Raw genomic sequence first — 14968 nt, 5'->3', positions numbered from 1 at the left:
GCTCATGAACATCTTGCAGTACACAGCGTCTGAGCCCCCAGACAACATCATCTGGGTGTGGAATGCCGTCAGGTGCGCCTCCGGGTCTTCTACCCCCTTGAACGACGCTTTTACCCCTACCAGGTTGGGAGGCACCATGGTTCCCATGATCTCAGGGGAGAATGGCATGGGAAATGCCCTTGGAGGTGAGGGCTGCCTAGACACCCTTTCGTCAACAATGTGCTCCCTCTGCGCTTGCAGCGTCCTCCTCAACTCTTCGTTGACACGATTCAGCTCGTCGTTCCTGCTTTGCGACGCAGCCAACTCCGTCTGCATCCTTTCTTGTTCAACTTTCGACGCTGCAGCGTTATCCTGCAGCGTGCGCACCATTTCCAGGACCTGCGCCATTGTCACAGCTCCTTCGTCAGCGGATGGCGCAGGTGATGGTTGTCTGTTTCTAGGCATCTTCTCTCTCAAAGAAACTGATAACACTCTGGTGAGCTTTAAAACTGTGGTATATATGGGACAACGATTCACTCGTGCCCCACGGTGGGCGCCAAATGATCCTGCCGGCAACTCAAACGTGGAGGAATCGCTTCGTGGCACTCTCTGCCCTGTCTTCGCGACTGCGTCTCCTGAAGAATCACCCTCTGAACTTTCTCTCAGATGTCTTCAAAAGTGACCTGCCAAACACACAGACGGCGCCTCTAGCGGCCGTTTGCACTCCGACGATCAAGTTAGTCCAACAGAACCACCAGAAACTGGAAACTAGTAATGTGTGTGTGAGAAAAAACTTGCACTCTATTTTTCGTCTATCTTTTTTTCTCTCCCCCACTCTCACTCTGATTCTGCCTTTTATCTCTCTTTCCCTGCTTCTGGGCATAACATAATTCTGTTATGCTTTTCTGGCATGTGTCAGAACCCTGTCATGCTTTTCAGAGAAAGCGTACCTTCAGAATCAGCAATGGGGAGCGTGAGAGTCTGCGCATGTCTGCGCTTGGCTGCGCCTGTCTGTACCTTTAGCGGTACGGAGTGCTCTTTTGTCTGGATCGCACCCCTCTCAGATGATGACACGTGGAGGCCTGTAACTCACATCTAACCACACACGTGTCACTTACTGGAAGGGCTCTAGCGCCTCTCTTTGTCTGCCTAAGTTACGCCCTTGCGGAGTAACTTAGGATGCTTCTCTTATCTGGGTAAATTGCATACTCTTAGGAGAACGTCGGGTGTGGCTGGTCTAGGCGCACTCACCAAACGTTACTCTCTGCGTAGGCGACTTACCCTTCAGGATGACACGCACGTAATGGGTTGAGGGAGTCACCAATCACTGACCGGTTTACTAGCTCCCTCAGGCCACTCTCGTGTATGATTCCCTGAGATGTGCTCATGCGGGGTCCATGCGTAACGCTCTCGCTGGAAACCTTAGTCCCAGTTTAACTGCGTGTAACACGAGACCCCGATGACAGTACACCCGATGACTGATCAGTGTTTATTCGCTACTCGCGCTCTGCCTCCAGGCGCGAGTCTGGGAACTGGTCTGCTGGTGGTCACTTGGCTACTGACCACCGATCACCATTATGGGTGATCTATCCCCCGACCTCTCTGCCGCCTGATCTGTCGGTGGTCACTTGGTTACTGACCACCGATCACCTCTCTTGGCGATCGTCTCCCTACCTCTCTGCCACCTGGTCCACGTGTCACCCTGCGAGTGGTCCACGTGGTTCTCTGATGCTGACGTCATCGACTACCGATGACCGATCGGATCACCTACGTAGACGACATGGTGGTAACTTCGCGCAATAGAAGGCGACATACAACAGACCTGGAAGAGTTGTTTGCCACCATCTCAAAATATCGTCTCAAACTGAACCCTGAGAAATGTGTCTTTGGGGTTGAGGCAGGGAAGTTTTTAGGCTTCATGCTCACGAAAAGAGGAATTGAGGCAAACCCAGACAAGTACGCGGCCATCATCGCCATGAGGAGCCCGACATCAGTGAAGGAAGTGCAGCAACTGACAGGGGGAATGGCAGCATTATCGAGGTTTGTTTCTGCAGGGGGAGAGAAGGGGCACCCCTATTTCCAGTGCCTCAAAAGAAATAGTCGCTTTGCATGGACCGACGAATGTGAAGCGGCTTTCATAAAGTTGAAAGAGTACTTGGCGACGCCACCGGTCCTTTGCAAACCAGTAGCAGACGTGCCCCTCCGACTATACTTCGCGGTAAAAGAACGAGCTATCAGTTCTGTGCTGGTCCAGGAGCAGGACCAAGTGTAGAAGCCCATCTATTTCGTGAGCAAGGCTTTACAGGGCCCAGAAACGAGGTACCATTCACTGGAAAAGGCAACGTTGGTCGTGGTATTTTCGGCCAGGAGGCTCCGCCACTACTTCCACAGTTTCACAGTAGTGGTGATGACGAACCTCCCTATACAAAAGGTATTGCAGAAACCCGACGTAGCTGGGAGGATGGTTCACTGGGCGGTGGAGTTGTCAGAGTTTGACATCCAGTACGAGCCCCGAGGATCCATCAAAGGACAGGTATATGCGGATTTTGTGGCAGAGCTCTCGCCCGGAGGCGAACAAGAGGTGGAGTCGGGATCGCAGTGGTTGCTCTCGGTCGATGGCTCTTCCAATCAGCAAGGAAGTGGTGCGGTGATAGTCTTGGAGGGACCCAATGGTGTGCTGATTGAGCAAGCTCTGCGTTTCGCCTTTAAAGTGAGTAACAATCAGGCGGAGTACGAGGCGCTGATCGCAGGGATGCTCCTGGCTAAAGAGATGGATGCACAGAACCTCTTGGTGAAGAGTGATTCACAGCTGATCACGGGACAAGTATCGGGTGAGTTCCAAGCAAAAGACCCACAAATGGCGGCGTATTTAAGGTACGTCCAGCTGCTGAAGGCAGCATTTAGTGCTCTCGAGCTAATCCATGTCCCGCGAGAACAGAATGCCAGAGCTGACCTGCTTGCCAAGCTGGCCAGCTCAGGCAAGGGGGGCAGGCAGAGAACAGTAATTCAAGAGACGCTCAAAGCTCCGCGAAAATTCGTTGAAGATAACAGGGTGGATGTCCTCCATATTAGCACTGCGAGAGGGAGGCCAAGGAGTCATCGTTCCTTGACTCAAGATACAGTAAAGACACCCCATATCAGCACATACACGGACCCGCCCGAGGGAGGAAGGCATACGCATATATATGCTTTAGCCGAAGGAGACACCTGGATGACGCCATACAGAGGGTATCTGGCGGATGGGGTTCTCCCAGCGAAACCAGAGGAGGGCAAGAAGATTAAGAGGAATGCTGCAAGATATACCCTAGTGGACGGAGTATTGTTCAGACACGGGTTCACCCACCCCATCCTGACGTGCGTAAGCGGCGACGAGTGCACCAGGATAATGGCGGAGCTCCATGAAGGTATTTGTGGGAGCCACGTGGGGGGAAGGTCTTTAGCTTCTAAAGTGGTACGCGCAGATTTCTACTGGCCAACAGTGAAAGAGGATTGCGTGCGGCACGCCCAGCGTTGCAAGCAGTGTCAGAAGCACGCTGACTGGCACAAGGCGCCGCCAGAGGAGCTAAGATCCATATACAGCCCATGGCCTTTCCATAATTGGGGGATTGACATCCTAGGTCCATTCCCCCTGGCGATAAGGCAGATGAAATACCTAATCGTCGCCATTGAATACTTCATCAAGTGGATAGAGGCGGATCCTGTGGCCTAGATTACTGCGCACAAGGTGCAACACTTTTTTTGGAAGAACATTGTGTGTCGTTTTGGCGTGCCTAGGCGGCTGGTATCCGACAATGGCACCCAGTTCGCAAGCCAACAGTTGAGAAATCTGTGCGCAGAGGTAGGCATCAAGCAAGTGTTCGCATCAGTCGAACACCCCCAAGACTAATGAGCAAGTAGAGTCAGCAAATAGAGTTTTGCTGAGAGGACTAAAGAGAAGGCTAGAAAAAGCTAAAGGGGCGTGGGCGGAGGAAAAGTGCCAAGGATTGTATGGGCATACCATACCACGCCCCAATCTTCCACCATGGAGACGCCTTTCAGCCTAGTATATGGGTCAGATGCGATGATCCCAGTTGAGATTCACGAAAGCTCGCCGCGTTACCAGAATTTTGTGGCTGAAGAATCCAACGAAGAGAGGCGAGTGAACCTGGACTTACTGGACGAAGCCAGGGAAGAAGCAAGAATAAAGGCCGAGGCAGTGAAGAGAAGAGTGGAGCGACAGTATAGCTCCAAGGTGAAGCCCCGACATTTCCAGGTTGGCGACTTAGTTATGAGGAAGGCTCACCCATATGAGCTAGAGAACAAATTGTCTCCCAAATGGACCGGACCCTTCAGAATCACCGAGGCTAAGGGGAATGGCTCGTACAACCCAGAGACTTTGGAAGGGGGTCCCATTCCGCGCAGCTGGAATGCGGCCAATTTGAAATTTTATTTTAGTTGAATTATGAAGTGAACAGCAATGTAACAATATTATCAAAGGGGACACTCTTTTTCCCTCTCGGGGGTTTTTTAATGAGGTCACCCAAGTAAAAAAGAAGTTCAGAAAAACTTTGCCTCAATTTTTCTCTTCCCACTCGAAGTGTAAGATCAAGGGGGTAAAGAGATAAAAGACAAAGACTCAAAGCGGCGTCAGGCGTCGCCAAACGTAGGCGTCGCCAAGAAGGGGCATCGCCAAACGAAGGCATCGACCAAACGAGACGTTGCCAACAGGAGATGCCGCCAGGATGGAACATCGCCGAGATAAAGAGTCGCCAGCGTGTGGCATCGCCAAACGTAGGCATCGCCATATCGGAGTATAACTAGCCCCAACCTTGGTGTCTGAGACGCCCCATGCACGATACGGCACTGTCATACAGGCCTCTCCGTGGGCGACGACACCAAAGCGCGATTTTGTCCCTAGTGTTAGACACGCAAAGGGCACCCAGAGCAGGTCTCCCTTTAAGCGTGGACACTCAGTACAGGTAAAATAAACCCTCCTAAACACAATGGAGGGAGTGCCGGAGGGAACGCGCACAGCATGGCAGAGGAAGCAAAAGTAGACGAGAGTATGCAAAAATAAAATGAGCGGCGCTTACAAAAAACCAAAATATGGCGCAAGTGTTAAGGTTACAGGTAAAGTTTGAGATAAATACGGATGAGACAAATGAGGCAAACATGTATATGCCCTACACTCGTATGAAAAGTGCAATCAGGCCACCTTTCAGTGGCCTCTGGAGTCTGAATGGGAGGAGGACGAAGCCCCGTTCTCGGTCCTCAACGCTTGGGCAAGCTGCGACCTCTGTTGCCGGTCTATCTTCGAACCTGCACCAAAGGAAACGTGCATGGTAAAGGCACCACAAGATAAGTCATGCAAAGATCTAGTAAAGATGAAGAATGGGAGGTTTTAAGGTAACCCCTCGTACTTATATATGTCTCCAAGGCTTCGGCGTTGTACTCCAAACTAATCAAAGCGGCAACGTCAAAGCCCCCCGCCCCAGCCAGAATCCGGCAAGCCACCTGTTCGTTCAAAGGTAGCCTCTTAAAAGGCTTGGACTTCAAGGCTCTCGTCTCCCTCACCCAGTACAGTGGAAAGCCGTCCAGGGCGGAAGGCACGAGATCAGAACAGGAAACCCTGAAAAATCTACCCTTCCACCCTGTGAAGGAGTGCTGGAAAGGGGTCAGGAGGACCCTGCTGGGAACGTTGCTAAGGGTCACCCAAAGGTTGTTCCTTTGCCTTTTCACCTCAAAGAAGTGAAGGAAGATATCCACAGAGGGTGCGCACCCCAGAAAGCCAAAGAGTACGTCGAAAGCTTTGACGAAAGTCCAGCTGTTAGGATACAACTGGGCTGGAGCAGCGTTAATCTCTGTCAGTAGTTCCCTCTCAAACCTGGAGAAGGGCAGGCGCACGCCGACACTCTTAAAAACCACCTGGTAGAAGTAGAAAAAGGGAACCCCATCGTTGGCCCGTTCGTCTCCGCACAGCGGTTCCCCTAAAGTGCAAGGGAGCACGGTGATATCGTCATCATGCCTCTTCGCGAAGGCACGATGATCGTAGGAGCACGGGTCCCCCTTGTGTTCCCTTATGGCCCTGGTAGAAAGTAAGCTGGAGCACTCGTCGAGGAGCTCGCGCGAGGCCCATGCATAAAGGTCCTTGGGGTTGACTCTAGGGGGAGGAGGATGGGTAGACATGTCGATACAAAGTATAAGTGAAGGAGCTGGAAGGTCGAAGGAGAACGACGCGTTAGAAGTGCAGAAGAAAAACGCCAACCAGAAAGAACGCAGGAGGAACTCTTTGTGAGGAAGAGGAGCGGTGCAAGGAGGGTGCGTAAACACAGAGATGATGAGTCGTATCTATCCCAAGGGCGTCTCTGGGGCGGCAGGGGCACTTCACGAGTCAGGTTGCTCCACACTAGCGCTATTACTATGGCCTTGAAGCCATCTTTCTCTTCTCTTTATTACTACCCCGGATTATCGGGATTTGAGGCCTTACCACGGCGTCGCTCCCTCCGTGGTCTTTCCTACCCATGGGTATCGGGGAGCGACATTGTGATTGCCTTGCTCTTGTGACACTTCGCCTTGGCGACGCCCTAGCTGGACGACGCCTTGGCTTGGCGACGCCTTCACCTAGGCGACGCCTTACCTTGGCAACGCCCTGCCTCGGCGATGCTTGCCCTTGGCCTCTCCTCACCTAGGCGGCGCCTTATGTTGACTTTGACTTTGACTTTGTCAACGCCCGGGTACGGGACGGTACAGGAACATCCCATCAGCCATATGGGAAATGCCACGTGGATGGTGCAGGCGAGACCTTAAGCTTTCCGCCACGGCAAGTGTCACGCCCCCAGGCGTCGACCAGAGTCAAAGTCAAAGTCAATGCCAAGGCCAAAGTCAACAGGTTGACCGCACCAGGCATCGCCAAGACGCTGAAGGCGTCGCCAGTATAAGGCACCAACGGCGTCGCCTCCCCGATACCCACGGGTAGGAAAGACTGTGGAGGGAGACGAAATTGCCAGAACCCAAACAAGTCATCGGCGGCGTCGCCTCCCCGATACCCACAGGTAGGAAAGACTGTGGAGGGAGACGAGATCGCCAGAAGCCAAATGAGCCACCGGCAGGGTTACTCCCCGATACCCATGGGAAGGAAAGACCATGGAGGGAGCGACCCCATGGGGGGCTTCGAGCCTTCCCGGTGCTTGGCGTTTCTAGACACCCTGAGGACGATACGACGCTGCTGTAGTAGGCCTCTCCTTAGGCGTGGGCGCCAAGCACCAAGAATTAAGGGACATATCGCCTTGGTGTTTGAGACACTCCATGGACGGTACGGCGCTGTTAGACAAGCCTCTCCATGGGCGTGGGCACTGAAGTGCGACCTTGTCCCAAGTGTTTAGGACTAGAGCAGATCTCGACTTTTGCATTTGCAACAATGGCGGAGCGACCAGCGCCTTCACGAAGCAGAGGCCTCATAGATACGAAGGCTGAACAGGTTTTGAGGTGCACGTTAGAACTAAGGGGAAAAAGAAAGAGGAGAGAAGGCTACATTGTTATAGTTTTTTGGGTTATTAAACCTTAGATTGTAAATGAAAGAAGTATTAAACATATCAAAACACAATTTTAACACATGAAATTGTTTTCCAAAGATATCATAAGTGTTTCAATCAATTAATAGACTTTAGATTGTAAAAGAAGTACTAAACATATCAAAATACAATTTGAACAGATGAAATGGATTTTCAAAGGTATCATAAGTGTTTGATTCTATTAATAGACCTTAGATTGTAAAAAATATATTAAACATATGAAAAGACAATTTTAACACATGAAATTGTTTTTCAAAGATATTCATAAGTGTTTCAATCAATTAATAGGCTAGGATTGTTAATGAAATATTAAACATATGAAAACACAATTTTAACACATGAAATTGTTTTTCAAAGATATCATAAGTGTTTTCAATCAATTAATAGCGAAAAGAACAAGTTGCAAACATTTAGTTAAGTAATACGTTTGTTTTCAATAGTTAAGATACTTTTAAACTATTATTATACAGAACATTCACTTTCTTATAGTTTCCTAGGTTATAAAACCTTAGATTGTAAATGAAAGAAGTATTAAACATATCAAAACACAATTTTAACACATGAAATTGTTTTTCAAAGATATCATAAGTAGTTCAATCAATTAATAGACCTTAGATTGTAAAAGAAGTATTAAACATATAAGAATACAATTTGAACACATGAAACGGTTTTTCAAAGGTATCATATGTGTTTGAATCAATTAATAGACCTTAGATTGTAAAAAATATATTAAACATTTGAAAACACAATTTTAACACATGAAATTGTTTTTCAAAGATATTCATAAGTGTTTCAATCTATTAATAGACTAAGATTGTAAAAGAAATATTAAGCATATAAAAACACAATTTTAACACATGAAATTGGTTTTCAAAGATATCATAAGTGTTTTCAATCAATTAGTAGCGAAAAAAACAAGTTGCAAACATTTAGTTAAGTAATACGTTTGTTTTCAATAGTTAAGATACTTTTAAACTATTATTATACAGAACATTCACTTTCTTATAGTTTCCTAGGTTATAAAACCTTAGATTGTAAATGAAAGAAGTATTAAACATATCAAAATACAATTTGAACATATGAAACGGTTTTTCAAAGGTATCATAAGTGTTCGAATCTATTAATAGACCTTAGATTGTAAAAAATATATTAAACATATGAAAACACAATTTTAACACATGAAATTGTTTTTCAAAGATATTCATAAGTGTTTCAATCAATTAATAGGCTAGGATTGTAAATGAAATATTAAACATATGAAAACACAATTTTAACACATGAAATTGGTTTTCAAAGATATCATAAGTGTTTTCAATCAATTAATAGCGAAAAGAACAAGTTGCAAACATTTAGTTAAGTAATACGTTTGTTTTCAATAGTTAAGATACTTTTAAACTATTATTATACAGAACATTCACTTTCTTATAGTTTCCTAGGTTATAAAACCTTAGATTGTAAATGAAAGAAGTATTAAACATATCAAAACACAATTTTAACACATGAAATTGTTTTCCAAAGATATCATAAGTGTTTCAATCAATTAATAGACCTTAGATTGTAAAAGAAGTATTAAACATATCAAAATACAATTTGAACACATGAAATTATTTTTCAAAGATATTCATTCTTGCTTCTTTTTGTAGCAAAATACTTTAGTCATGGTTAGTATAATGAATATTGTACCGTCCCGGGGCGTTGACCTAATGTCAAAGTCAAATTCAACATATGGTGGGACCGCTTGGGGGCCCCAACGAAGGGAAGGTATGTCAACAGGTTGACCGCTTGGGGCATCGCCCAAGAAAGGCGTCGTCTCGCAAGGGCATCCCCCAAAAGAGGCGTCGCCAGGTAAAGAAACAATCAAGACTAAGATATCGACGGTGTTACCCCCCGATACCCATGGTAGGGAAGAACATGGAGGGGGCAACACCGTGAGGAAGCCTTGGGCTCCGATGGCTCGGAACAGCAATGAAGAGAACAAAAATGTGGCTTCAAAGCCATAAGTTCTAGTACCAGTAGCGAGCACAAACCGTAGTTGTTCCACTGCGCACCCACTGTGTGCACTAGACGATTAGGGCAACACAGTTTCAGTGATTCAGTATAGTTCTCGACCACCTTCAGAGGGTGTGTCACCTTTGATGTTTCTCGCTAGCTGACTTGATCGTCGGAGTGCAAACGGCCGCGAGGGCGCCCCTTTGTTCACTTCTTTTCAGGTATTCACGGACGGAGCAGAACGAAGGTGCCCTAGCTCGTGAGGACAAGCCACGCGCAAAGACAACCCTGGTCAACCGGCGGGAACAAATATATTGAAAACCGTTCCTCCTTTCTATCCATGTTAATGTGAAGGATTCTTTTCCTTAAAATTACTTTAGTGAAGATTAACGTACTAGGTAATTTGGAAATAAACATATTACTCAAGATACATCAGTTCAGTCAAATTTTGTTATCATTTCATTAGTGGTGCTATCAAACATTGCTTTTTTGACTGTTCTTTTTCTCCATTTTGGAGCTTATGTGCTTTCAAACACAAATATGCTCCCTTCTCGTTCCCTCCCCCTCCCCCTCCCCAACCCAGCTTCGTGCACTTCCCATATCCCAAAAAAAATATACAACCCACTCCCTCCCCATAGAACCGTAAGTTGTTGAAAGTAGGAATCATAAACAAAAAATGCATTGCCAGTTCGGATTCTCTGCCCTTCAACTTTTTCTCCTTCCTTTTAAAATTCTTTATCTCCTCTTTGCTAATTGGAATGTTTTCTTCAAGAAAAGATTTGCTGCTCGCTCATTTCTGTGGCACAAAACCCTCAATATTGTGTTGGGGTCTGATCTATTCCACTTTCCCGTAGTAGGAGGCATTGGCAACTTTTGTCCATTACCTATCAAACCTATCCCACTTGACTCACAGCTCATAATGCTCAAATCTTCTATCAATTGTTCACTACTTTGACTCATCAATGTAATCACTCCTTCCACCACTGCAGCCTCTCCATCCACTACATTCTCTGGTATCAACCCCTCAACACTGTTGCTGAAAACTCTCTTCAAATTCTCAAAGTCCTCTTCGATGACCTCGTGGTCATATCGGCTAAACACCCGTGAGTTTCCACCACTAAGCAAAACCATAAGGAATGCATCATATGAGGCCTTCATCACTTCCTTCAATGCCAATGGTTGAGCCCTGTCTGTGATACTTGTAGTCATTACTGTGAGATTCTGCTTGAGAATTCTCAGTGCAGCTCTCATTTGACCTCTTGCAACACCACCCACGTAGAGGCTATCATACATCACAGAGGTTGAGTCATGAAATACAAGACGAAATGCAGCAACTTCTGAGACACGTTGACAGGCTACTGGAATGGATAAGTTTACTGTTTCAAAGAAGGAACCAGAACTCTTGCGGTTGCTTGCAAAGCGAAGGCGATTTGAAGGAACAACTCCGGGGTTCAAGGTGATTGTTCTCTCGAGAGAATGAATTTTAGAAAGGAGATAATGCAAGGTGTTGAGACGAATGTAGAGGCGTTGTGTTCCACGGCTAGTTGATGGTCGAGGATTGTGACCTTCGTGTCTTCCATTAATGTGTCGAAGATGAGCGTCAAAACCAGCACTGCATGGAGCAGCTCTCTTCCATAGTTTCGTGAACGTTGAGTCGCTGTTGCATCTGGTCAGCGGGGGAAGCATGGGAATGTAACTTTGTTTCGAACCTGGAAGAGAGTGTTGTCATGATTATGATATATTCATAACTTTATTTAAATTATTCATATTATTAGATCATTATAATATAGTTGGTAAGTAGTTATTTTGGTGGAAAAAATTATTATGAATTCAGACTAACTACCACATGAAGCAACAAACTTCATGTAGTCGAGGAAGAGGTTTTCCAATCCATCAGCAAGATCTTGAACTAAATCTTCAGTAATTGCAATTGGAACTTGGAAGAATTCTTCCACAGTTGTCGTGGCCAATTTCATTAGCTCCGCAGCTGATTCTGCATATGACTCTGATTTCGACTTTGCATTCCACGTCTGCAATAAAAACAATTGTAAGTTATGAAAAGTATTCTATGATAAAAAACAAAATATGTGATCATTTTCTTCCACTGCTAAAACATACTTCAGTTTCTTTTGCCGCCTGCAAACACTCTTTGCCTTTGAGCAATGAATCATCTATCCATTTTCCTAGAAGACTCAATATGACTGAATCAACATCATAAGGAGCCATTTCTCTGATTACTGTTTTGCCTCCATCGTCGCAGTCACTAGAGTCTTCAACCATCATTTGGACAATTACCTTTTCTAGCTTTCCAGACTTTTGCAACACCTGAACTGACTCAGTTGTCAGTGAGCTCACTTCACTTACATACCGCTTCAGCATTTTACCAAAGCAGGAGTGCAGCACCATTGCTGCAACTGCGCCTGCTGTTGAATGCCATTTCTTTAGAATTGGACTAAAATGATGTCTTTCCTTCAGCATCAACGCCTCAGTCTCCTGAACCATTTGGAGCAGAACTTCACTGAATTCTTGCCTTCTTTCAGATTCAGCAGACTTGGCATTCACTGACTCTAATACCTACACCCAATAACAGACAAAGAAATACATTATTACAAGACTTGACAAGATTGGGATACTAGAGCTAAAGTTAGGTTATATTGAAACCTTATCAAATGAATGTTTCATGGAAGAACGAATATAACTATCAATACGGTCTCTGAAATCCACTATGGCCATGCCTCCTTTCTCCCCCCTTCCTCCATCTGTCAATGTCAGATCTTCACCTAAAATCTTTAAGGCTGTCAACACCACAGGTACAAGGTTTTCGATTTGACCAGCATTCCCTCGTTGGAAATACTCATGGTAGTTAAGCAATCTCTTCTCTGCCCAACCCTGCATTGAGGTCAGCACTGACGATAGTATCTTAACATACGAAGATTCCTTTTCTCTCTTAGCATCATTTTCCACCTCATTCAACATGCCGTGTGAGGCACAAAGAAGGTCAGGTTCAATCTGGCCAGTGCTTACGTACTGCTTAAACAGCACCCAAGCGAAGCATACATTGTGAATTGGCAAGGTGATCCCCAATGAAGACCAAGTTTTCTTCATCAACTCAAGTAGCTCATCAACCTCATCTAGCACTAGTGTTTCATCCCTGACATCAAAAATGGATTGAAGAAGAGATGTATAGAGGTGAATGTTGAAAGGGAAACCATCAGCCCAGTGGCAAACATCAGCGGGAGTACCATTGTCGGTCCTCCATGACAAGGAAACAACAGAATTGCAAAGGGTTCTCATGGTGTCTGAGTTCTTGCCAGCGTCAATAGGTTTGGACTCCCCATTTGTTACAATGTCCCTGAGACGCGTGGCAAATGTGCTGGTCTTTTCTAGAGGGATTAATGGGTGGAGGAGAAGCCCTGCTTCAAGGACTTTGAGCTGTCGAATTTGCCAATTATGGTACTCATGGGAATCACTGAATTCTGAGGGCTTTAGGTGACGTATCAGTTCCAAGGGGATGATAATAGTTTCTGCACGCCTTCCCATCTGAAATCCAAAAACCAATTACAAATATTTAGAAGGATAGCTACCACATTCTATACATAAAAAAGAAGTGTATTACCAGACTTAAGTTTGCATAAACATACATAAGTCACTTGTTAGAAGTTGGACGGTTTAAAATACGACAATTATACCCATAATTCACCTTTTCACTATTTCCTTTACTATCCCAAGTTTCTTTTTATTTATGCATTCTTTTTCCATCACATGTACATCTCTTTCTTTTTTTCCTTTCACCCTATACGCCACAAAATGAAAGAATTTTTCATATGGTATGGAATCATCTCTTGTTCAAAAATGGATTATCTTCAATGAAAACTTTTCGCTATTAATGAGATACCTAACTTTCCTCATGCAGGTACCCTTCCTATGTGCTCATAGTTTTGGTCAATCTCCATGCAACACTGAGTCAAGTTTCATTAACTCTTTCTGATAAATTGAAAAACCAAAGTATCTGTCGTGTTAAAATTGGTCAACACCATGAGCAAACAGATATTAGTTTTGAGATGATGGAAACATGGTGGTTCTAGAGGATACAATAACTTCAAAATAGAATTACTTTTATTAAAGGGAAATACGTGCACATCTACATGCTATTTATGACTTAAAGAGATAGAAAAAATAATGCAGATATAACGTGCTATATGGCAGAATATATACAAAGATGAATGCTATGTAGATGCTTGTAATAAAGGGTGTTCAAGTCATCAAAATCCTTGGGAAAATAAAGAGCACCAATTGAATGCAAGCACGTATATACGTTGGGGAAAAACAAATGAAGAATGGAAAATGGAAGACGTACTTGGCCCACGAGGGTCCTCATGAGGGTTTTCCTCAACCTATTATCATCGTGCTCTGTGACCCTCATCTGCTGCCTCATGATCTCCGCCGCCGTCATGGGTCGCCGCGGCCTGAACGACGGCACGCTGTTCGAGAGAGGACTGCCGGGGGCACCGACAGGCGAGGAGGGCGTGGAGGAGCCGCCATTGCTGACCATTCTCCGCGAAGGACTCCTCTTCACCATCCTCAACCCCAACATCTTCTTCACCCTGCTCGTCGGCTTCGTCACCACCTGGCTCGGCTTCCCACCTTCTCCTCCGCTTCCGTTGCTCTCATGATTCGAATAAAACGTGAGGGCGTGGCGTCCCCCGAATCCCGGGGAGGACCGGCACGACGTGAAGAATATCTCGTAGGCCGTCTCCCTCACTTGGTCATCGTCGAGGCCGTATAGCTTGCCGAAGGGCAAGGAGAGGGTGCCGGTGTCGAGGCGGCGCTGGCTGTGGAGGTGGTAGTCCAAGCGGGAGGAGGTGGCGGAGGGGTAGGACTCGCGGCGGGTGTGGTGACCCATGCCGGCGGGTGAGGATGGAGGGGGGTTTGGGGTGTCAGAAGAAGAAGTGTGGGGTGAAAGAGTGAGGGAAGAGGGAGTGCATTTTGTTGGGTTAAAAGGGAGGGGGAGGGAAGGGAGGGGTGGTGATGTTGCATGTTGTGATGCTGTTATAGTTAATGTGATACCAGTTTCATGGGAGGATCAGAGATTATGGTTATGGTTTGCCAACGTTGTCAGCAGCGAAGAAAGCGACATGGTGTGGTGTACGTGTGCATGCATATTTTCCTTTCCCTTTTTAGTGCTTTTTTGTCGGAGGAAAAGGCTTTTTAATTGGCTGGAGAAAGAACGAAGGGAACCGACTACTGTAGCATTTTGATATCTCAAGTGCTTTTTTTTTTTGGAAAATGATACAATGAAAACCTCGCTCCAGTATACAACTCTCTTTCTTTACCTAAAATTTCAACTTTTATATGAAATAACAAAAATACCCTTTTTTTATATCATAAATGAAGAGTTGTATAGTGGAGCAAGTTGTCCATATATCATTGCTTTTTTTTTGTTAACTAAG

General features: G+C 45.7%; 1 protein-coding gene across 1 annotated transcript; it reads right to left on the bottom strand.

The window, feature by feature from the left end:
* Nucleotides 1-9913: 9913 nt before the first annotated feature.
* LOC137823991 (protein unc-13 homolog) lies at nucleotides 9914-14557 on the bottom strand. The gene is made up of 5 exons (XM_068629399.1): nucleotides 13876-14557; nucleotides 12180-13058; nucleotides 11637-12092; nucleotides 11362-11548; nucleotides 9914-11227 (listed from the first exon to the last, which is right to left on the bottom strand). Exons 1-5 carry the CDS (start codon nucleotides 14419-14421, stop codon nucleotides 10254-10256), a joined length of 3042 nt encoding a protein of 1013 aa, XP_068485500.1. The 5' UTR covers nucleotides 14422-14557; the 3' UTR covers nucleotides 9914-10253.
* Between the last annotated feature and the right edge of the window lie 411 nt (nucleotides 14558-14968).

Source organism: Phaseolus vulgaris, chromosome 11 (genome assembly GCF_000499845.2).
Source record: "Phaseolus vulgaris cultivar G19833 chromosome 11, P. vulgaris v2.0, whole genome shotgun sequence".
In the NCBI taxonomy this organism is placed as follows: Eukaryota; Viridiplantae; Streptophyta; class Magnoliopsida; order Fabales; family Fabaceae; genus Phaseolus; species Phaseolus vulgaris.
The sequence above is the reverse complement of the archived record's forward strand: the minus strand, read 5'-3'. Positions and strand labels throughout refer to the sequence as shown.